We start from the raw sequence: 22729 nt of genomic DNA, 5'->3' as shown, positions 1-22729 counted from the left end.
ATGATCTCAATGGTCATTATACTCGGGTAAAATCAAATTCCGCATGGCTACTCCCAATGAAGTTAAAATAACACCAACACATAAAGAAAAGCAGTACCAGAAAACAGCAGTAGTAGCAGCATAAAGTAAAAAAAAAAAGTGACACTTGTGCAAGTACAACTTGATCGTTGAATGTTATAAATATTAATGAATGGATAATAAAAAATTCTGTGCGTGTGTCACAGTCTTGGTGTGTGTGTGCATGTGTGCGTGTGTGTGTCAGTCTTTGTGTGTGTGTGTTACAGTCTTTGTGTGTGTGTGTGTGCGTGCGTGCGTGTGTCACAGTCTTTGTGTGTGTGTGTGCGTGTGTGCGTCGGCTGGCATAGATAGTGTCTAGGTTTGGGAGCTCCATTCCAACAATGTGCTGGGCCGCCTTCACCACAGGATGCAGGTCCTTTCGCTCGCTGGCTGTGCAGCTGGCACACTACACAGTGGCACAGTTAGTCAGGATGTTTTTAGACGGTGCTCCTTTAGAAATAAGGCAGCAGTCTCAGTGGGAGCTGGGCCTGTTTCTCTCAGTACACACTCTATTTTTTATTGTGTGTAGTCGTCTTCCTCTTATCTCCTGATCCCAGTGCTGATGCCACTCTTTAATGATTTTCTCACATGCAACACCCCTTCCCTATGATTTTGACAGTTCAATTGTGGTGTCTCTGTTTTTCTTTTTTAATGGCTTGCTTGGCTGGTTTGTCCACTCTCATTACCCATAATGCCCATGTGCACAGGACGTCAAAAATGAGTGTAACCCCAGTACCTTGTCTTATCACTCGTGCGTGTATTTCCATTATTTAAAGTAGTAGGTCTGAATAAATATCATTTTAGGCTGCACAGACCTGATGCCGAGTCACTACAAATCAGAGCTCTGTTGGGGAGAAGATGACATCCTCCACGTGGCCTCCCCTGTAAGTAACAAGATATGGTGCAAGACCAGCTTGTGAAACGAATGTCGCCACCCAATCACCCAGCTGGAAGACCAAGGTGCAAGAGGCCGGGGGGCGCAGGTCCATGTCAGGGAGTGGGCGGCCATCCCAACCATCGGGTGTCAAGGAATTCCAGTGCTTCAACTCAATGTCGAGGGCCTTACGCCATCTGCCCAAAACCAATGTAGTAGCAGCTGTCCTTCTTCAGGAGACCAAATGCACAGAAAAGGACAAGCTCATGCTGCCCGGTTTCCATCTCGCTGGATCCATCTACAGTAGACAGCATGGCCTAGCAACCTTTGTGAGGGATGACCTCACTGGAAAGACGGTGGCCAGTCCCCACCTGGCTCCAGTGTTGAGTGGCTGGTCACTAGAATCCAGGACACATCAGTGGTCAAAGTGTATAAGCCCCCACCATCAACGCTGACCGTGTTGGCCCTCCTGCTGGTCCCAGCATCCACCATCTACGCAGGGGACTTCAACTGCCAGCATACCGACTGGGGATACAGCCATACATCTGCACATGGAGAGACGTGTGAATGGGCCTCCGGCGCCAATTGTCAGCTCCTGTTCGATGCAAAACAGCACTCAAGCTTCTACTCTTCCCGATGGAACACCCATACCAACCCGGACCTGGCCTTCGCCTTGTGCTGCAGTGCTGACCCCACAACGGAGAGACACATCCTTGACAGGTTCCCCCGATCACATCACCGACTGTCCATCATCCAGGCACCCTCCCTAGTGCAGCCAGTACCAGGCAAGCCCGTCAGGAGATGGAACTTCAGGAAGGCCAACTGGCAACTATATACAGCTGAGACAGAAAGAAGATCAGCCTGTCTCCCGGACCCAGATTCTGCCGATGTGGACGCCGTGTATGCTGCCGACTGCAAAGTCCTCCTAGGGGCAGCAAAAAAATCCATCCCACGAGGCTTCAATGAGAGCTATTTCCCGGGCTGGGATGAAGAATGCAGCCAGCTCCTGCGGGTCCACCAGCAGGCTAGCTCATGGGGAGATGTGGGTGCGACTGCAACGGCACTACTCCAAAAGCTGGATGCGACCCGTAAGGCCAGATGGACTGAAGTTGTTGAGTCAATCGACTTCACCCACTCCAGCCGCAAGGCATGGCTGACCAACAACCAGCTGACTGGCAGAAAAGCATCACCTCCCAAATGCCCAGTGACAGCAGATGCCATTGCGTCCCTGCTTCTCAAGAATGGCTGTTTCCCTGGAGCAGACAAGAATTTCACCCTCCTGACATCGTGCAAGGTTTCTACCTTCTCCAGGGCGGCCAGTGCCGATGCCAACCTATCAGGAGACTCTACCACAGCGGAACTCAGTGCGGCCATCAGCAAACTAAAGCAAGGCAAGGCTCCAAGCCGTGATAACATCCACCCGGAATTTGTGATCCACCAGAGTGTGACAACATCTGCTTGGCTCTGCGCCTTTCTCTCGTCTGGTTTCTGCCAGGGCAGGTCAACGGTGGACCAGGTAACACTGCCCACGCAAGACATTGAAGACAGCTTCCAGGCTAATGAGGAAGCTGGGCTGGTGCTACTGGACCTGACAGCCGCATATGACACCGTCTGGCACCGTGGACGCCATCTGAAGCTACTGAGGACAATCCCAGATAGGCATATGGTGAACTTCCTAGTGGAGATGCTGTCGAACCGCAGCTTCATCCTACAGACCAACAATGGCCAGAGAAGTAGGCTCAGAAGACTGAGAAACGGGTTCCTATGGGTTCTGTCCTCTCATCAATGCTTTTCAACATCTACATCCATGACCTTCCAGATACAATATCTAGTAAATATGGTTATGCAGATGACCTGGCCATCATGCTGTGTCAACCTTCATGGAAGGTGATGGCAGAGGGCCTCAACCAGGACATGGGCAACTTGGCTACCTACCTCCACAGGTGGCGCCTGCAGCTCAGTACTGGGAAGACGGTGTCGGCAGCATAACACCTGAACAACAGGGAAGCAAAGAAGGAACTGGATGTGTTTGGGGATAACAAGCGTCTAGAGTTCCAGCAAGCCCTAAAGTACCTCGGTGTACACCTGGACAGGACACTTACCTTCTATTTTTTATTTTATTTATTTATTTATTTATTTTTACCTGTGCTGTCAGCATGTCGGACACACAACAAAGAGTATTTGTATGCCATTGCATTCAGGACATAGTCTGCAAGTGGAGTTCAAGTTCTCAACCTGCAATGCAACTCTTTATCTATTCTTTAATCATCAACAACTGCTGCAATAACTCTGTCCTTTGGATGACCTGTAGAATGACAAGAGCACAGTTTCTGATTATGGAGAGTCCCCACCAACCCCCCTCTTTGGAGAACTATTTATCATGTTTGGGTCTATAAACAACTGATCACTACTCTAAGAGGGGGAGAATCACCACGGTGAGACAAATAAACATAGAAACAAACAACATTTACACAAAACATGAACATTGGATGACAACATTGGACTGGATTGGAACATTGGATCAAAAACAGTGAATTACAGCCAGGAAAACTGGAACTACAACTGGTCATGTGGCCTCTTCCTGTCATTATTATGGCAGTTAATGATGGAGGAAAGGAGAGGAATGCAACCAGGAGGGTGCTGGGGTGCACTTGAAGCAGGTGTGGTGGTTGTGTGTGTGTGTGTGTGTGTGTGTGTGTGTGTGTATGTGTGCATGTGTGCGTGTGTGTGTGTGTATGTGTGTGAAATGTCCATCGGTGAGTGTACATGACTTATCCCCATTTGTACTGGTGTAGAAGGTTAGTAATATGTCGCGGCGCCTCCAAGCAGCGGAGGGGGCCCCGAAGCCCCCCGGAACTCTGCGGCCCCGTGGACACCCTACAGCCGCAGGAAAGCCTCGGGTACACTGCCCTGCGGCCACAGAAGACCCCTGGCCCCCCAGAGAAGCCAGAGGGCCGTGGAGCAACCCCCATGCCCAGCCCCAAGGAGTATGACCCAGTCCCAAGGAGCACGAGGAGACCCTGCACCCCCGGGCGCAAGCATACAACCAAGCCCCGGGTGCAGGCACAAGACGCAGACGCCGACACAGAACCCGGGCCATGGGCGCAAGGCACGGACCAAGGGCCCGGATCCTGGCCCCACGGCGACAGACCGACACCCCGCCTGAGCCGCCCGCCACACAGGCGAGCCGGCAGGACCCCCATGCCCACCCACGCCCCGCACAAGGGGGAGGCCCGCGCCACCACAGCCGACCAGACGCCCCGCCCGGCGTGAGTGCCAATTGCCCATACACGTAGCAGCAACCCCAGCGGTGTGCCGACCCGCCAACCACGGGGTCCGAGACCCGAACCAGCGACCCACGCCCCCGCCCCCAACCCAGAACCCACAACCATGCTTGGAACCTACACACAGACACCAGCTCCAGGTACTCCCCGGGAGCATGCCCCCCCCCCCCAGAAGGGTTGATAGCTTCTTGGTGATGTTGGGCCAGAATGCTATGATAGGTGGGCAAAGCCAGAAGGCATAAAAGTGGTCATTTCTGGTATCAAGGGAACAGTAAGAGCAAATGTCTTCATCCACAAAACCCATTTTGAAAATTTTGTGTTCCGTGATATGGGCTCTGTGCAAAATCTTATATTGGATGAGTTGCTTTTTGGAGTTGCGGGTCTAATAAGCTTCCACAGGTTGTTATCGGTGGGAACAGCAAGGTCTCTTTCCCATTTCATTGTAGGTAAATATAAGGTGCAGTCTGTTTTTAATGAAAGTGTGTATAACTTTTAGAGACTGCTGTAATTGAAGGAATTGAAGGAAGCCATGGCCACCGATATTATACCTTTGGGTTAAGGTTGGAAAGGATATAAGCAAATTGTTTTCAAAAATGTCTTCCAGATGAGTAATTCCTTGTCTTTTCCAAGACCTAAACATTATTGGTCTGTTTTTAACCAAGAAATCTGGGTTGTGCCAGATTGGCGTGAATTTGTTTGGAGATAGAGTCTGACCACTGAGTTTGAGGAATTTCCACCAAGCTGGAGCTGGTGGGTGGCTGAGGTGCGGCGGCTTGCTTCAGGCAGACCTGATGGCACGCAGGACTCCATCCCAGAATAGCCCCTGTGGTCCAGTCGAGGTGTAGGTTGTGACGCCGGAGCCAGGGGAACCCCAGGAGGAGAGGGTGACGAGGTGAGTGCAGGATGCAGAACTGTATCGTCTCGTGGTGGTTGCCGGACAGGAGCATGCAGATGGGCACCGTCTGATGGGTGACTGTCCCCAGGAGGCGGCCATCCAGGGCAGTGGCAGGAACCGGAGAAGGCAGGAGAACTCGACCAACACCCAGCTGCCCTGCTAGGTTATCGTAGATGATGTTAACATCGGAACCAGAGTCAATAAGTATGGCGAAGGAATGTGAGCATTGGGGCAGCAGCAGCCGAGCCTGACATAGGGGGCGTGGGTTGGAGGAGGGTTTGGAGGTGTGGCTCACCAGGACCTCCTCCCTCACTGGCGAGCCCGGCCCTTTACCGCACACCTGGAGATGTAGTGTCCAGCTAGACCGCAGTAGAGACAAAGGTTCCTCACCCGGCCTCTCTCCTTCTCCTCCGGGGTGAGGCTGGCCCGGCCAACCTGCATGGGAGGGGCCTCACTCGTGGGTTGACGGGCCGGAAGAGCTGGCGGCCCAGAGGAACCTGGGAGACGGGTTGCTGGGCGGCGCTCTACTTGCCTCCGACGCCTCTCTCGTTGCATGGGCCTGGATGCGTCGGTCGATACGGGAAGTATGGGTGAAATTTACTAGTACATTTAAAAGAAATATGTTCATTATATTCTACCATTAAATAAGAAAGAACATTCATTATCTTGCCCATAGGCTATATGAATGAAGTAAGTGTGCGTGAAACAGGGGTCAGCAAAGACATGAATGGGTGCTTTGTTGGCTGTGAGCCATATGACATGGGAAGGTCTGTTAATGCAAACATCCCCTCTAAAATATGGCCTGGATTAGCGCGGGAAGGTTTGCTAATGTAACTAACATCAACGAATGCAGACAAATGGGTTCTTTGCACTATTGACCGTGTAGGAGGAAGGAAGGGATCCTTATTGAGGAAACAGATGTACATTCTGGACCAACAGAACCTCTCTTCTTCAGTTTAAGTGTTAGATGTGGTTTTTTCACTACAGAAGCAAGCTCATGATGCCATCGAGAGAGGTGGGAAGGTCGTGCGAAACTAGCTCTTCCTTCACGTACTCTGCTAATCCCATCAGGAATGCGTCAATCTGGGTTTGCCGGGTTCCACTCGCTCAGTCGAGCCTGGGTGCGGAAGTCGATCACGTAATCGACCACGGAGCGGGACCCTTGACTGAGACCACCAGCATCGGGACCCCGTAATGTAACCCCGAACACCTTGCAGAGCTTGGTGGCGAAGGCTCGGAAGGAGGAGCAGGCTGGTGTGCATCATTCCCACTCGGCCATTCCCCACAGCCAAGCGCGGCCCGTCAGGTGATTTACGGCGAATGCCACCCTGGCATCCTCGGAGGCGAAGGTGTGAGGCTGCAGAGCGAAGAGGATTTAACAGTTCGTGATGAACGGACTACAGCCGTCTGCGTCTCCAGCGTAGCGTTCTGGAACCCCCACCTGGGGCTCCAGGGAGTACCCAGGCTGGGCCAGTGCTGATGGAGGTGGGTCCGGGGAAGCGGGCTGCGGGATGAACTGACCTAGAGCGATGGCAAGCTGCTGGACCTGGGCGGCTAGCGTGGCGAGCCCTTGCTCCTGGCTAGCTGCTGTTAGCCGAGCGTCCGCTGAGGTGGAGGCTAGGACAGCCTCCTGGTGTTGGAGCTGTGACTCCACCGTTCCCAGGCATGCCAGCAACTCGGGGTTGTGTGCTGGGTCCATTGTTGGCCAGATTGTACTGTAACGGGTGTGGTTAGGACCCAATTGCAGCTTAAAGACAGGCAGGGATATTTGGTAATGTCTTTTATTTGTAGAGCAGACGAAAGTCAGGCAGGGAGCAGGCAGGATTCGTCGTTGGGGACAGGCAGGTTCGATAACGAGGAGTGCAGACAGAAGACAGGAGGGGGGGGCAGGCAGGATCCGTGGTCGGAGCGAGGCAGAGTCAGTCGCGGGGAATCAGTCTGGTGCAAGCATCAAAGACAATCTGGTAATGGGTGACTAGTGAGAGAGGCATATATAGTGGTTAGATTGCAGATCTGGAACAGCTGTGTGCGTAGGTGAATAGAGTTGGGCTCATGGGACAGGTAAGGAGAGGGAGGGGAAAGTAGAAGAACCGGAGATCATGACAATAAGGCAAGGTATGATATTTGCTTCATTAGAATCCATTCCTAAAAGTAAAGGCAAAGTAAAGAGGAAAGCAGTTCCATGTTGGGATTTAAACTTCTGAAAAAAACCCACACCATTTTCAGCAATGATTAATGTATGATAAGGAGAACAATAAGACAGGCAACATCGATATACTGCAGAAAGTACTGTGAGTCAATTGGGCACCACTCAATTAGGAGACAGGAGGGAGTTGATATTGCAGTTACAACTAGGAAAAAGGCAGACATGATGGTGAATGCTTTAATCACAGTACACAGTTCCCATAATTTATCTGAGGATGGAAGAATCAAATCTGAATACAAAACAGGCACTAAGGAGAAAGTAAAGCACTGAGGAAGAACAAAATGTCCCATTTAACATGAGAGAATTAAGTAAGGTGCTCGCTTAAACTGGGAAGACTGCACCAGGGAAAGATAAACTATGTCACATAGATATAATGGGATGAAGGAGTTATCCCAGAAAGCTGGAAAGAAGCGGTAGTTATTCCGATAAGGAAACCTGGGAAGAATGCCAGTAAGCCAACAAACTACAGGCCTATTGCCTTGACCTCAAATATGTGTAAATTGATGGATGGTCAATGAGAGGCTAATGAATTTCTTGGGGAAAAGAGGTGTGGTGGCTACATACATAATTGGATCTAGGTGAGGGAGGGGCACTATGAATCCAGTGTCTGGGGGATGAGGTAGGTAGGGTGCCCCGCCATCAGGTTATGGTGAGCCGCCTAGAAGAACATCTTCCGGCAGGCTTGGGAACTAACAACTGGGTTATTTCCCCTCCCGACTGAGTGTCACGGGTCACTCGTTACAATCTGTCCCTAATCGAGCGAAAAATATGGGTGAATGCGCCCGTCATTTAGGCGCATCAACACACCATCAATTTTAACTACCCCGTCAGGGTAAGGGACACCTCCTGCAATAGCTCCAGCGGAAAATCATCCGTGGAAGAGACAAATAGGGCCGGGGAAGACCCCAGTGGGGACTCCTCCGCTCCTGACCCCACAGCCGTTTCTCTGGAATAGTCGCGGAACAATACACTTCGCAGGGCCTTAGAGCGGGTAAATAAAATCAATGGCGTGTTGGAGCGCCCAGGCCCTGCGCTCACTTACCCGTATTTTGCGGTGATTAGGGATAGAATATATAAAGTGAATCGTGATGCTCAGTCAGGAGAAGAGATAATCCAATTGTTATTTCCTAAAAGCCGTCGGATTTAGTCTTCCAGGCGCCTCATTATAACCCGATGGCCTGTCACTTAGGACACAAAAAACATTACAGTGGATAATGGCCCATTTCTACTGGCCGGGCGTCTGGGCGGACTTGCAGCTGTGTGGTGTTGCCTGTCCCGAGTGTCAGCTGGTGAATCCACCGGCTATTCCCAGAGCGCCATTGAGGCACTTCCCCTTAGGCGAGATGCCATTCTGGAGAATCGCTATGGATCTCATGGGGCCATTAGAGGCAGTGCTCAGGGCTATTGATTTGTGTTGGTCCTACTGTTCTTCTCAACCCAATACCCCCAAGCAGTGCAGCTGCGCAGTATTACAGCTGAAAATGTTGTGCAGACGCTGTTTCAGGGCATCTTCCGGGTTGGGATTCCGAAGGACATCCTCACTGACCAGGGCACTTTGTTTATATCACACACACTGCGCGAACTGTACAGGTTACTGGCTGTCCGCTCCATTCTGACCTGTGTTCACCACCGTCAGACTGACGGTCTGGTCGAGCACTTTTACAAAACATTTAAATACATGATCCGGAAGTTTGTCCACGATGACAGCCAGAATTGAGACACATGCCTGAAACCCCTTGTTGTTCGCGGTGCTGGAGGTTCCCCAGTCCTGCACAGGGTTTTCCCCCCTTGAGCTACTGTTTGGCAGGTGACCTTGTGGGCAGCTGGACCTGATTAAGGAAAACTGGGAGGAAGGTCGTAGCACCAGTAAAAACTAGGTCCACTAAACCCTGGACTTGAGAGCAAAGCTACACGCGTTAGGGCAGGAGTCACGGGAGAACTTATTCCAGGCCAAGGAACGTCAGTGCCGCCTGTACAACAGGGGGGCTGGGTTAAGACAATTGTCACCGGGAGACAAGGTGTTCTCCCTACGTCTAGCTCAAAATTACTGGTGAAGTGGCAAGGGCCCTTCGTGGTCACACGACGTGTGGGTGAGGTCGATTATGAAGTCAAATGCACAGACAAGTGGGGGTCTGCCCAAATGTACCACCTGAACCTTCTAAAATAATGTAGGGAAGGTGTGCCTGTAGTGCTGGCCACAGTGATAATTGAGTGGGAAGAGTTGGTGCCGAAGGTTAAAAAAATCGGCCGATCGCACCACAACCCTTTTAAGTGAGTTATCTCTCTCCCAGCCAGAGCGTGGACGTTGCAGCGGCGGTTTGCTGACGTGTTCTCTCCCCTGCCCAGCCATAAGCCCCTCATTCTCCACCATGTGGAGACAAACCCAGGGGTTAAGGTGCGCTCCCGACTGTATCGCCTGCCCGAACACAAACCCAAAATTGTGCAGGCAGAATTAGAGGCCATGCTGGACATTGGGGTAAAAGAGAATCTATGAGTGAATGGTTCCGCCCCATCGTGCTAGTGGGTAAGCCTGATGGGTCGGTGCGGTTCTGCATAGGTTACTTCGATGCCTACTCGATGCCCCGCGTCAACGAGCTTCTCGAGTGGTTAGGCATGGCTTGTTTTTTATGTTGCTGAATTTAACCAAGGGCCACTGGCAGATTCCCTTGTCCCAGCAGTCTGAGGAAAAATCGGCCTTCTCCACTCAGCAAGGCCTTAACCAGTTTCTCGTGCTTCCATTCGGGTTGTTTGGTGCCCCCGTGACCTTTCAACATCTCATGGACCACGTCATGCATCATTGTTGAAAATGTTCTGTAATATGTTCAGATGTATTTCGCTTGATTTTGTTTGTGATGAAGAATCAAAAGGGAAAAAGCCAGGCCTTGTATCAGTTAATTTCTGTAAAATTACATTTACAAAAGGATTTTCCACAGGGTGTATGTTATAGCTTTTCATTAATTCTAATATACCAGTGTTTTATTACCAGTTTTAGTTCTATGCTTAATTCTTTAAACTTGATGGGGAATGCTTGTTCCTTAAGAAAAGCTTCATAGTTAAGTAGATGACTATAAGAGTCAAATAAGTCCTTTAGGAAGAAGATGTTCCTGTCAACCCAATTTTTGTGAGTAAAGCGACTTGTTCCTTTTCGTAATACATTCATTGTTCCATATGATGGAGTTATGTGGAGAAAAGTTATCTTAATAACAGTTTCCACCCCGTAAGAGCCTCTTGATAGAATTTGGATACTTTTACTACCCCTTCTTAACCCTCAGACAAACTATTAGAACTTGTGATGTAACAGACCATGTTGACATTGTGAAGGGCACGTCAGCCACATGCCATCCCTACTACCGCTATACTTAAAATATATATTTATATATATATATATACACACACACACACACACATATATATACTGTATATATATATATATACATATACACACACACACACAAATATAACCAATTTAACAGTACAATTGACAACAATCAAAGTTTATCGAAAGTTGGTCTGATAATAAAAGTCTGCATTCAATTTTGTTTGAAGTCGAATTATCGTAAAGTTGTCATTTTATTTGTAGTTAAATGACACCAGGGACTGGAGCTGGATAAGTGCACAGAGAACATGAAGACTCTCTCACACACATGCACACACACACACGCGCACACACACACACACACACACACACACACACACACACACACACACACACACACACACACACACACACACACACACACACACACACACACACACACACACACACACACTGCTACAGGTACCTGGCAACGGCTGCCGCCTGCCGCTACAGCTTGTTTTCAGTCTGTGAGGTGAGGTGAGGTGAGGTGAGCTATTGCACTAAGGGCTATGGACAGGAACAGGAACAGCCATTAAGAAATGGTAATTACATGATTTGTTTTTTGTACTGAGTCAAAAATGTCTTAAAAATGTCATAGGTATATTATATTTATTTATTCAAGTTTCTAAGTATCTTAAATATTAGGAAGCAGAAAGGAAAATCAAACAAAATACCATTTATTAAAATACAGTGATGAATCATTATAATTTTTATTATAACAATAGTTGACTGATTATGCAGAGTTGACTCCCTCACACTCCTCAAACAAGTCTCATGCTTAATGCTAACACTGAACAAAGCTGAAACAAACACATTTTCTATATTTTCACAGAACAATGAACATTTTTCCAGTCGGTGAATCCCGATCGGTCCATCAAAATTCTGGGGAGACAGTCTAATGATTGCCGTTTTAAGCTACAGTCGCATATTGCATTCACTTACAAAATGTTTGGTCATCTTTGGTAGACTACAGCAAGTGTCCAGACCTGCATGTGTGAAAGCAGCTTTAGTGTTCCACATTAGAACATCGGGATGAAATTGGATTTGACCTTCTCATCTGAATTTTTAAGATAGACAAGAAAAAATAATAATTGAAATGAATTGGAGTATCCCTGTAATCCTTGGATGCTGTTTTTTACAAATGATTTATTACCACCGTCAGACTGACGGTCTGGTCGAGCACTTTTACAAAACATTTAAAAACATGATCCGGAAGTTCGTCCACGATGACAGCCAGAATTGAGACACATTACATTACATTACATTACATTTCGCAGACGCTTTTATCCAAAGCGACTTACAATTGTTCAAACACCGACGGACGCAGCCATCAGGAGCAATTAGGGGTTAAGTGTCTTGCTCAAGGACACTACAGCATGCTCAGGAGGAGCCTGGGAACGAACTAGCAACCTTTAGATCACTAGACCACCAGCTCTACCGCCTGAGCCACCACCCCCCCCACATGCCTGAAACCCCTTGTTGTTCGCGGTGCTGGAGGTTCCCCAGTCCTGCACAGGGTTTTCCCCCTTTGAGCTACTGTTTGGCAGGTGACCTTGTGGGCAGCTGGACCTGATTAAGGAAAACTGGGAGGAAGGTCGTAGCACCAGTAAAAACTAGGTCCACTAAACCCTGGACTTGAGAGCAAAGCTACACGCGTTAGGGCAGGAGTCACGGGAGAACTTATTCCAGGCCAAGGAACGTCAGTGCCGCCTGTACAACAGGGGGGCTGGGTTAAGACAATTGTCACCGGGAGACAAGGTGTTCTCCCTACGTCTAGCTCAAAATTACTGGTGAAGTGGCAAGGGCCCTTCGTGGTCACACGACGTGTGGGTGAGGTCGATTATGAAGTCAAATGCACAGACAAGTGGGGGTCTGCCCAAATGTACCACCTGAACCTTCTAAAATAATGTAGGGAAGGTGTGCCTGTAGTGCTGGCCACAGTGATAATTGAGTGGGAAGAGTTGGTGCCGAAGGTTAAAAAAATCGGCCGATCGCACCACAACCCTTTTAAGTGAGTTATCTCTCTCCCAGCCAGAGCGTGGACGTTGCAGCGGCGGTTTGCTGACGTGTTCTCTCCCCTGCCCAGCCATAAGCCCCTCATTCTCCACCATGTGGAGACAAACCCAGGGGTTAAGGTGCGCTCCCGACTGTATCGCCTGCCCGAACACAAACCCAAAATTGTGCAGGCAGAATTAGAGGCCATGCTGGACATTGGGGTAAAAGAGAATCTATGAGTGAATGGTTCCGCCCCATCGTGCTAGTGGGTAAGCCTGATGGGTCGGTGCGGTTCTGCATAGGTTACTTCGATGCCTACTCGATGCCCCGCGTCAACGAGCTTCTCGAGTGGTTAGGCATGGCTTGTTTTTTATGTTGCTGAATTTAACCAAGGGCCACTGGCAGATTCCCTTGTCCCAGCAGTCTGAGGAAAAATCGGCCTTCTCCACTCAGCAAGGCCTTAACCAGTTTCTCGTGCTTCCATTCGGGTTGTTTGGTGCCCCCGTGACCTTTCAACATCTCATGGACCACGTCATGCATCATTGTTGAAAATGTTCTGTAATATGTTCAGATGTATTTCGCTTGATTTTGTTTGTGATGAAGAATCAAAAGGGAAAAAGCCAGGCCTTGTATCAGTTAATTTCTGTAAAATTACATTTACAAAAGGATTTTCCACAGGGTGTATGTTATAGCTTTTCATTAATTCTAATATACCAGTGTTTTATTACCAGTTTTAGTTCTATGCTTAATTCTTTAAACTTGATGGGGAATGCTTGTTCCTTAAGAAAAGCTTCATAGTTAAGTAGATGACTATATGAGTCAAATAAGTCCTTTAGGAAGAAGATGTTCCTGTCAACCCAATTTTTGTGAGTAAAGCGACTTGTTCCTTTTCGTAATACATTCATTGTTCCATATGATGGAGTTATGTGGAGAAAAGTTATCTTAATAACAGTTTCCACCCCGTAAGAGCCTCTTGATAGAATTTGGATACTTTTACTACCCCTTCTTAACCCTCAGACAAACTATTAGAACTTGTGATGTAACAGACCATGTTGACATTGTGAAGGGCACGTCAGCCACATGCCATCCCTACTACCGCTATACTTAAAATATATATTTATATATATATATATACACACACACACACACACATATATATACTGTATATATATATATATACATATACACACACACACACAAATATAACCAATTTAACAGTACAATTGACAACAATCAAAGTTTATCGAAAGTTGGTCTGATAATAAAAGTCTGCATTCAATTTTGTTTGAAGTCGAATTATCGTAAAGTTGTCATTTTATTTGTAGTTAAATGACACCAGGGACTGGAGCTGGATAAGTGCACAGAGAACATGAAGACTCTCTCACACACATGCACACACACACACGCGCACACACACACACACACACACACACACACACACACACACACACACACACACACACACACACACACACACACACACACACACACACACACACACACACACACACACACTGCTACAGGTACCTGGCAACGGCTGCCGCCTGCCGCTACAGCTTGTTTTCAGTCTGTGAGGTGAGGTGAGGTGAGGTGAGGTGAGCTATTGCACTAAGGGCTATGGACAGGAACAGGAACAGCCATTAAGAAATGGTAATTACATGATTTGTTTTTTGTACTGAGTCAAAAATGTCTTAAAAATGTCATAGGTATATTATATTTATTTATTCAAGTTTCTAAGTATCTTAAATATTAGGAAGCAGAAAGGAAAATCAAACAAAATACCATTTATTAAAATACAGTGATGAATCATTATAATTTTTATTATAACAATAGTTGACTGATTATGCAGAGTTGACTCCCTCACACTCCTCAAACAAGTCTCATGCTTAATGCTAACACTGAACAAAGCTGAAACAAACACATTTTCTATATTTTCACAGAACAATGAACATTTTTCCAGTCGGTGAATCCCGATTGGTCCATCAAAATTCTGGGGAGACAGTCTAATGATTGCCGTTTTAAGCTACAGTCGCATATTGCATTCACTTACGAAATGTTTGGTCATCTTTGGTAGACTACAGCAAGTGTCCAGACCTGCATGTGTGAAAGCAGCTTTAGTGTTCCACATTAGAACATCGGGATGAAATTGGATTTGACCTTCTCATCTGAATTTTTAAGATAGACAAGAAAAAATAATATTTGAAATGAATTGGAGTATCCCTGTAATCCTTGGATGCTGTTTTTTTATAAATGATTTATTACAAACACAGTGTTAACATGACAGTTGAAAAACATAACAAAATTGCCACCAAAATCTGAACAATAGCTTAGTAAACGCACTGATTGCTAATGATATTTCAAAATGGCTAAAGGCCAAAATTGTACTTACTCACAAGCTGGACATGCTTTAGTCAGTAGAGAGTCTGCCACAAGGGTGTGCTGTAACATCCTCTTGGAAGGAGCAGTTATACCATTTTTTATTTTTCAAAGAAACCTTAGGAAATGGTAATTACATGATCCGTTTTTTTGGGGTTTTTTTTGTCACTGACAACCTTAATCAACATAGTTTTGCCTCCAAGTCAAGAACATCTTAATCATGTCCTGGCTGTTTTATATTTGTTTATTCATGTTATTATGAATCTTAAATATTAGGATACAGAAATGAAAAACGAACAAAATCCCATTTATTAAAATACAGTGATAAATGTTTTTTTATTTTCTAATAAAACAGTAGTTGAAAGTTGCAGAGATGCTTCCCTCCAGCTACTCAAACAAGTTTCATGCTAAATGACAAGACTCTACAAAGCTGAAACAAACACATTTTCTATATTTTTCGATATTTTCTAGAGGACAATTGACATTTTTTCAACCGACGAACCCCGATCGTTCCATCAAAATTCTGGAGAGACTTTTTAATGATTGTCGTGAAAATCTACAATAGCATATTGCGTTCACTTAAAATATGTTTGGTCATCTTTAGTAAACCACAGTGAGTTGACGAAAGTTGGAAACCATAGATTGGAATACAAAATATAAACATAATCAAAACATGAGCTTCTATTGAATATAACGTAAATTTCATAAAATATTATGTTTTTTTAGTTTGATGTTTAAAGTCCAAGTCTGTATCTGAAATACATATCTCTGATGGGACGCATAGTACCAAGACCCCACCGTGTGGTATCAATATCAAGCATTTCCTGATCAGGATTCTTCAGTTCCATGTCAAAGTACAATAGCATGAGGAAAACAAAGTTCTTTAGGTTATTGGATGCAAAGAAACGTCCAGGACACATACTGATCCCAGCTCCCCAAGGCATTGTGCTTGACTTCAGCTTCTTCCCTCCTTTGTAAAAATCAGTTTTCCTGCTGCCGTCCGGGTTGAGAAAGCGATCATATTTGAATGAGTGTGGATCAAGGTGGATTTCTGGGTCAATATAAAAAGCAGTGTATGGGAAGAGTGAAACAAAGTTTCCCTCACAAAATACATATCCACAGTCCTCAGCCATTTTGAGGGTCATGCCCTGGAGTACAGCCCTTGTAAGAACCGGAGCAACAGTCAAATGGAGGGTCTCCTCCACAGCACTGTCTAGGATTGGTGTCTTCTGCAGCATGTCCCTGGTCAGGTTGATGAGAGGGCCACCACATCTCACTTCCTGACCAGATTCTCTCACAACCTTATTGACCTCGTCCTTGACAGCTGTCATGGCTTCAGGATGTTTCAAGAGGTAAAGGAGAAGCAAAAATGAAGAAGGCCCTGTGTTGCCCTGGGATGCCCACACTAATACAAACATACATCATTCTTGCATGAATCCTTCACTCCAATCTCTGGCCTCATTTAGTACATGTCAGTCACCCAACCGCTTACATTGTCCTTAGTCTTGATCTTCTGCACTGACAGTTCATTCCAGAGCAGCTTCATTAACCTCGTTGCCGTCATCATCCCCCTGGGTGTCAGGACGCCAAACATCAGTTTTGGGAAGAGTTGGTCATATTTACGAAACTCAGTAAATAGTTGGCTTGATTGTTGTCTGTCAATCTCTTTGGTCTTCTTGGTGCTCCCAGGTGTTTCAGGCGGCACATTGCCAAACGGTGACAGATAGCCTCCTTTAAAAATGATATTATAGCAGAACATGAAGAGTCCGTCTTCGATCCAGGTCTTTTGTTCTGCTCCTGTTCCAATACTGTGTAGCATGAGCTTCTGCAAATTTTTCATCATGGCTTCTGTCAATAAAACTAGCTTGTTAACTGTTAGATGCTTGTTGAATGAAAGCTAAAGAAGCTTCTTCTCATTTTTCACAGCCTTATAACAAAATGCTCCACCAGTTTTCTTGCAAAGTTTTAGAAGTCCAATTTAGCACAGGCTTCCATAACAACTGCACCATAAGAATGAGGGTCCATGAGGAAGGTGAAGTAATTCCCTCCAAGCTGAACTGTAAATATGCCCCCATGTTTTTTCTTCATCCTATCGCACAAAATCGCTTGCAAAAGTAAACCGTTTTGTGACGGAGAGCTTATTAAAGGAGTGTTTGTTGGACTCTGCAGCACCAATATGCCCGGAGAAAAAAATTTGAGAACGTGCCCCTCTCCTGACGCACTGTAATGAAGAGTGCCGAGGACATCGCAGGAAATCTGGAGCTTCAGCTGAAGAACAGAGCAGTCAACTTTGAATATTTTTCCCTGGCTTTGGATGAGAGCTGCGATGTACATGCAGCTGTCCAGCTACTCATCTTCTTATCTGGGAAAACTACAGACTTTAAAAACACGGAGGAGCTGGCAGCCATGCAGTCAATGAAAGGGACAACAACTGGGAGTGATTTGTTCCCGGAGGTAAATGTATGTTTGGACAAGTAGGGACTGAAATGGGACAAGCTGACAGGTGTGACAAGAGATGGTTGTCCAAATCTGACGGGGAGAAATGTTGGACTTTTGAAGAGAATGCAGGATAAAGTGACAGAAATGAACCCTGAGCAGATATTGACATGTTTGCATTGTATTCAACGTCAGGAGGTGTTGTGTAAGTAAGTGTTAAAAATGAACCATGTCAATAAATAATCTTGAATATTCTCAGTTTTTGTTTTCTTGTAGCGGGCAGATTAACATCACTGCTCATTGCATAAGAATTTCTTCCACACTATCAACGTCAAAAAAGATAAGTTGGTAGCCTCGTCCGCCATCTTGGAAGTGCTAACACGCAGCAGTGTAATTTGGTCACATCCTGTCCCCTGCACGCTCTACCCAGGCTCAGCCCGTCATCAAAACCAAACAGAGTATATCCAGGTAGTCTAAGCACATCCGACACGCACAATGTCCAGTTGTGTGCTACATGTATGAAAAGGCAACTCCCAACATTGTCCAGGCCTGATTATATGGACATTGTAGAGAGTGCCTTTGGGCCTTTGTTCAAAGGAGGTTTTCCTGGACCCTGAATGCTCCTAAAAAGTATAGCCATCCAAGTATAGAGACTAGCACAGCAAGTTGGATGGACCCGATTTGACCTGCTTTTTACAATGAGAGAAAATTAATATTGAGCAGAATTATGTTTAAGTCGGTAGCCTCGTCCGCCATCTTGGGTGTGCTAACACGCCACAGCGTCATTGGGTCACATCCTGCCCCCTGCATGCTCTACCCAGACCCTGCCCCTCTTCCAAACCAACCAGGTAGTGTAAGCACATCTGACACCACAATGTCCAGTTGTGTGCTACATGTACGAAAGGGCAACTCCCGACAATGTCCGGACCTAATTATGTTGGATAATCAGGTCCGGACAATGTCCAGACCTGATTTTACTGACATTGTACAGAGTGCATGTTGGAAAGCAGCTCTAGTGTTCCACATTATACCATGGGGATGAAATTGGCTTTGAGCTTCTCGTCTGAATCTGGGTAAGATAGACGAAAAACAAATCAGGGTATCCCTTTAATCATTATATGCTGCTTTTTTATGATTGAGATATTACAAAGTGTTAAGATGACGGTGGAAAAATTAAACAATTTCCACCAAAATCTGAACAATAATTGTGCAAGTAAACGCACTGATGACTAACGATATTTCAAAATGGCGGACGGGCAAGTAGGCCAATGCTGTATTAACAAGATTATATGCTTTAGTAAGTAGAGAGTGTCCAAGTCAAGGACATCTTAATCATATCCTGGCTGTTTTATATTTGTTTATTCAAGTTTTTAAGAATCTTGAATATTAGGATACAGAATGGAAAAACAAACAAAATACCATTTATTAAAATACAGTGATGAAAGAATGAATTCTGGGGAGGCTTTAATGATTAACGTTAAAGCTACAGTGCCATATTGCATTCACTAAAGAAATGTAGTATTTAGTAGCAAAGTATTAAAAAAAATTAAATAAACATAAAAAAACAAAACATGACTTATATTGATATAACTAAAATTTGAGTAAATACCATCATGGCAGACAAGGTGACGTGGTTAAGCCAGGGTCTGCGGGTTATAGGGTGGGCAGCAGAGATCTTCGTGTGCATCAGTGTGTGTTACGCGATGTGGTCCGCAGGCTCTTGGATCCTGCACCACGCAATTGTCACTGCAACACAAACAACACATAAGATTCAGACCAATCAGCGCCAGCAGGCTGATCGGCCGAGTCAGAACAGGACGAAGCCAGTACTGTAACCCCCAGACCCTGGCTGAACCACGCCCCCTCGCCTGCCACAATTATGTTTTTCCGTTTGAAGTTTAAAGCCTAATGTGTATGTCCAGACCTGATTATCCGGACATTGTCCGGAGTGCATGTGTGAAAGCTGCTTTAGTGTTCCACATTAGAACACCGGGATGAAATTGGATTTGACCATCTCGTCTGAATCTTGGTAAGATTGACAACAAAAAATTAACATTGAAATTAATTGGAGTATCCCTTTAAAAGTAAGATGCTGTTTTTTACAAATGATATATTACAATCACAGCGTTAACTTGACAGTTGAAATACATAACAAAATTGCCATCAAAATCCAAACAATAGCCTGCAAGTAAAGTGGCTAAATATCATTAGCCACTGATGGCTAATGATATTTCAAAATGGTGGGCGGGCAAAAGTATTGTAATTACAAGCTATTCATGCTTTAGTCAGTAGTGAATGTCTGCCCAAAGGGTGTGCTGTAACACCCTCTTGGAGGGAGCAGTTATACAATATTTATTTTTCAAATGAACAGCCTTAGGAAATGGTAATTACATGATCCGTTTATTTTTGTCACTGAAAACCCCAATCAACATGGTTTTTCCGAAAGGTCAAAAACATCGCAATCATTTCTTGCCTCTTTTATTTGTTGATTCAAGCTATTAAGAATCTTAAATATTAGGATACAGAAAGGAAAAACAAGCAAAATCCCATTAATTAAAATACAGTGATGAATGTTTTTTTAATTTTCTAATAAAACAGTAGTTGACTGATTATGCAGAGATGCGTCCCTCAAGCTACTGAAACAAGTCTCATGCTAAATGACAAGACTCTACAAAGCTGAAAAAAAATATTTTTTTATGTTTTCACGGGACAATGGACATTTTTAAAGCACGCAAACCCCGATCAGTCCATCAGAATTCTGGAGAGACTTTAATGATGGTCGTTAACAGCAGTAGTATATTGCATTCACTTAAGAATATTTCATCATCTTTAGTAAACCACAGTGAGTTCACGAAAGTTGGAAACCCTAGACTGACTTATATTGAATATAACAAACATTTGATTAAATATTAGGTTTTTCAGTTTGAAGTATTAAGTCTAAGTCTGTATCTGAAATACATATCTCTGATGGGATGCATAGCACCAAGACCCCACCGCGTGGTATCAATATCAGGTATTTCCTCATCAGGATTCCTCAGTTCCATCTCAAAGTACAATAGCATGAGGAAAACAAACTGCTTCAGCTCATTGGTGGCAAAGAAACGACCAGGACACATACTGATCCCAGCTCCCCAAGGCATTGTACTATTCTTCAGCTTCTTCCCTCCTTTGTAAAAATCCGTTTTCCTGCTGCCGTCCGGGTTGAGAAAGCGATCATACTTGAATGAGTGTGGATCAGGGTGGATTTCTGGGTCAATATGAAAAGCAGTGTATGGGAAGAGTGAAACAAAGTCGCCCTCACGAAGACCATACCCACGGCCGTCAGCTAATTTGAGGGTCATGTCCTGGAGAACAGCCCTCGTAAGAAGCACAGCAACAGTCAATCGGAGGGTCTCCTCCACAGCACTGTCTAGGATTGGTGTTTTCTGCAGCATGTCCCTGGTCAGGTTGATGAGAGGGCCACCACGTCTCACTTCCTGACCAGATTCTCTCACAACCTTATCGACCTCGCCCTTGACAGCTGTCATGGCTTCAGGATGTTTCAAGAGGTGAAGGAGAAGCCAAAATGAAGAAGGCCCTGTGTTGCCCTGGGATACCCACAGCAATGCAAGCATGCCTCGGTCTTGCATGAAGTCCTTCACTCCATTCTCTGCCCTCATCTGGTACATGTCAGTCACCCAACCGCTTACATTGTCCTTGGTCTTGAGCTTCTGCACTGACAGTTCATTCCAGAACAAGTTCATTAACCTCTTTGCTGTCATCATCTCCCTGGGTGTTAGGACGCCAAACGCCAATTTTGGGAAGAGTTGGTCATATTTACGAAACTCGGTAAAGAGTTTGTCTGATTGTTGTCTGTCCATCTCTTTGGCCTTCTCGGTGCTCCCAGATGTTTCAGGAGGCAAATTGCCAAACAGTGACAGATAGCCTCCCCTAAAAACAATATTGTAGCAGTACATGAAGAGTCTGTCCTCAATCCAGGACTTTTGTTCTGCTCCTGTTCCAATACTATGTAGCATGAGCTTCTGCAAATTATTCATCATGGCTTCTGTCAATAAAACTAACCCATCACCTTTTAGATGCTTGTTGTGTGAAAGCTGAAGAAGCTTCTTCTCATTTTTCACTGCCTTATAACCAAATACTCTCTCCACCAGTTTTCTTGCAAAGTTTCGGAAGTCCATTTTAGCACAATCTTCCTGAACAACTGCACCAAAAGAATGAGGGTCGACGATGAAGGTGAAATAATTCCCTCCAAGCTGCACTGTGAATATGTCCCCATGTTTTTTCTTCATCCTCTCTAAGAACTTTGCTGTGTTCCTGCGAAACTCCAAAACATGTCCAAGCCAGGGGATTGGACCTTTGTCTAGAGGAGGTTCCCCTGGACGTTGTTGCCTGAATGCTCCTAAAAAGTATAGCCCTCCAAGTAGAGAGACTAGCACAGCAAGTAGGCTGGATATGAGGAAAGCCATAGCTCTTTTCCTGTTGCAGTCACATAGGGCATTGAGGTTCCAGCACGAAACAGTCAGCAGCTAAAACTAATTGATCCGCCCCTTTAGACATGGGAGTGGTTTGCAGCAACTCAGCACTACATCCAATATCAGATTAAAGGCAGGTTTAAAGCTATAACAGGACTGTTCCATTTTTATAAAACATATTCATAATACTGATGAAGGGTTTACCAAAGTCAAAAGGTTTTAGGGAATCTAACAAAGTATTATTAAAGAATATTGTCTTCGATTAAATCTGCACAAACCTGCATAGACCTGAGGTTAAACCCCCTCAGGCAGTCAGAAGAGGGGAAAAAAATTCAGTCCTGCTATTTAGCATATACAACAACATGATCCTCCTGGAAAACGTTGACACCTTTTGAGCTGCTTTAACACATGCACTGCAACCCTTATATTATCTGTATATTACCTGGAGGAGCTGTATGTGTGAACACAAATGTCCGAATCATTTGGACCGGACATTTCCTGGACTTTACCAGTATGTGAACAGAACAGGTAATTGTCCGGAGCATTTACAGCAAGCGTGTGGGCGTGTGGGTGTGTTGATGACATCTCTATCATGCGCCAATTATTTACCCTCGTGCGGATCTTTGTGCACGGAGAGTAGCTGCATCGTAATCTTTTCTGCTTTCTGTTCTTTTCCTTTCTAATCTTTCGTTTATATTACGTACAAATACATCGAGTATCAACGCCAAAAAAGATAAGTCAGTAGCCTCGTCCGCCATCTTGGGTGTGCAAACACG

The 22729-nt window shown here is 45.5% G+C and overlaps 1 protein-coding gene and 1 pseudogene across 2 annotated transcripts; both read right to left on the bottom strand.

Annotated features, from left to right (window-relative positions):
* Positions 1–8135: 8135 nt before the first annotated feature.
* Positions 8136–16885, bottom strand: LOC307237635 (7-alpha-hydroxycholest-4-en-3-one 12-alpha-hydroxylase-like; annotated as a pseudogene). The gene is made up of 3 exons: positions 15844–16885; positions 8912–9145; positions 8136–8262 (listed from the first exon to the last, which is right to left on the bottom strand). The product of its transcript is annotated as a 7-alpha-hydroxycholest-4-en-3-one 12-alpha-hydroxylase-like (transcript).
* A 3514-nt stretch (positions 16886–20399) lies between these two features.
* On the bottom strand, positions 20400–21947 carry LOC307237634 (7-alpha-hydroxycholest-4-en-3-one 12-alpha-hydroxylase-like; the record flags this gene model as incomplete). The annotated part of the gene is made up of 1 exon (XM_080010392.1): positions 20400–21947. The coding sequence occupies one exon, from the start codon at positions 21945–21947 to the stop codon at positions 20400–20402; it is 1548 nt and encodes a 515-aa protein (XP_079866518.1).
* Between the last annotated feature and the right edge of the window lie 782 nt (positions 21948–22729).

This window comes from Zeus faber (assembly GCF_960531495.2).
Source record: "Zeus faber genome assembly, chromosome: 12".
In the NCBI taxonomy this organism is placed as follows: Eukaryota; Metazoa; Chordata; class Actinopteri; order Zeiformes; family Zeidae; genus Zeus; species Zeus faber.
The sequence above is the reverse complement of the archived record's forward strand: the minus strand, read 5'-3'. Positions and strand labels throughout refer to the sequence as shown.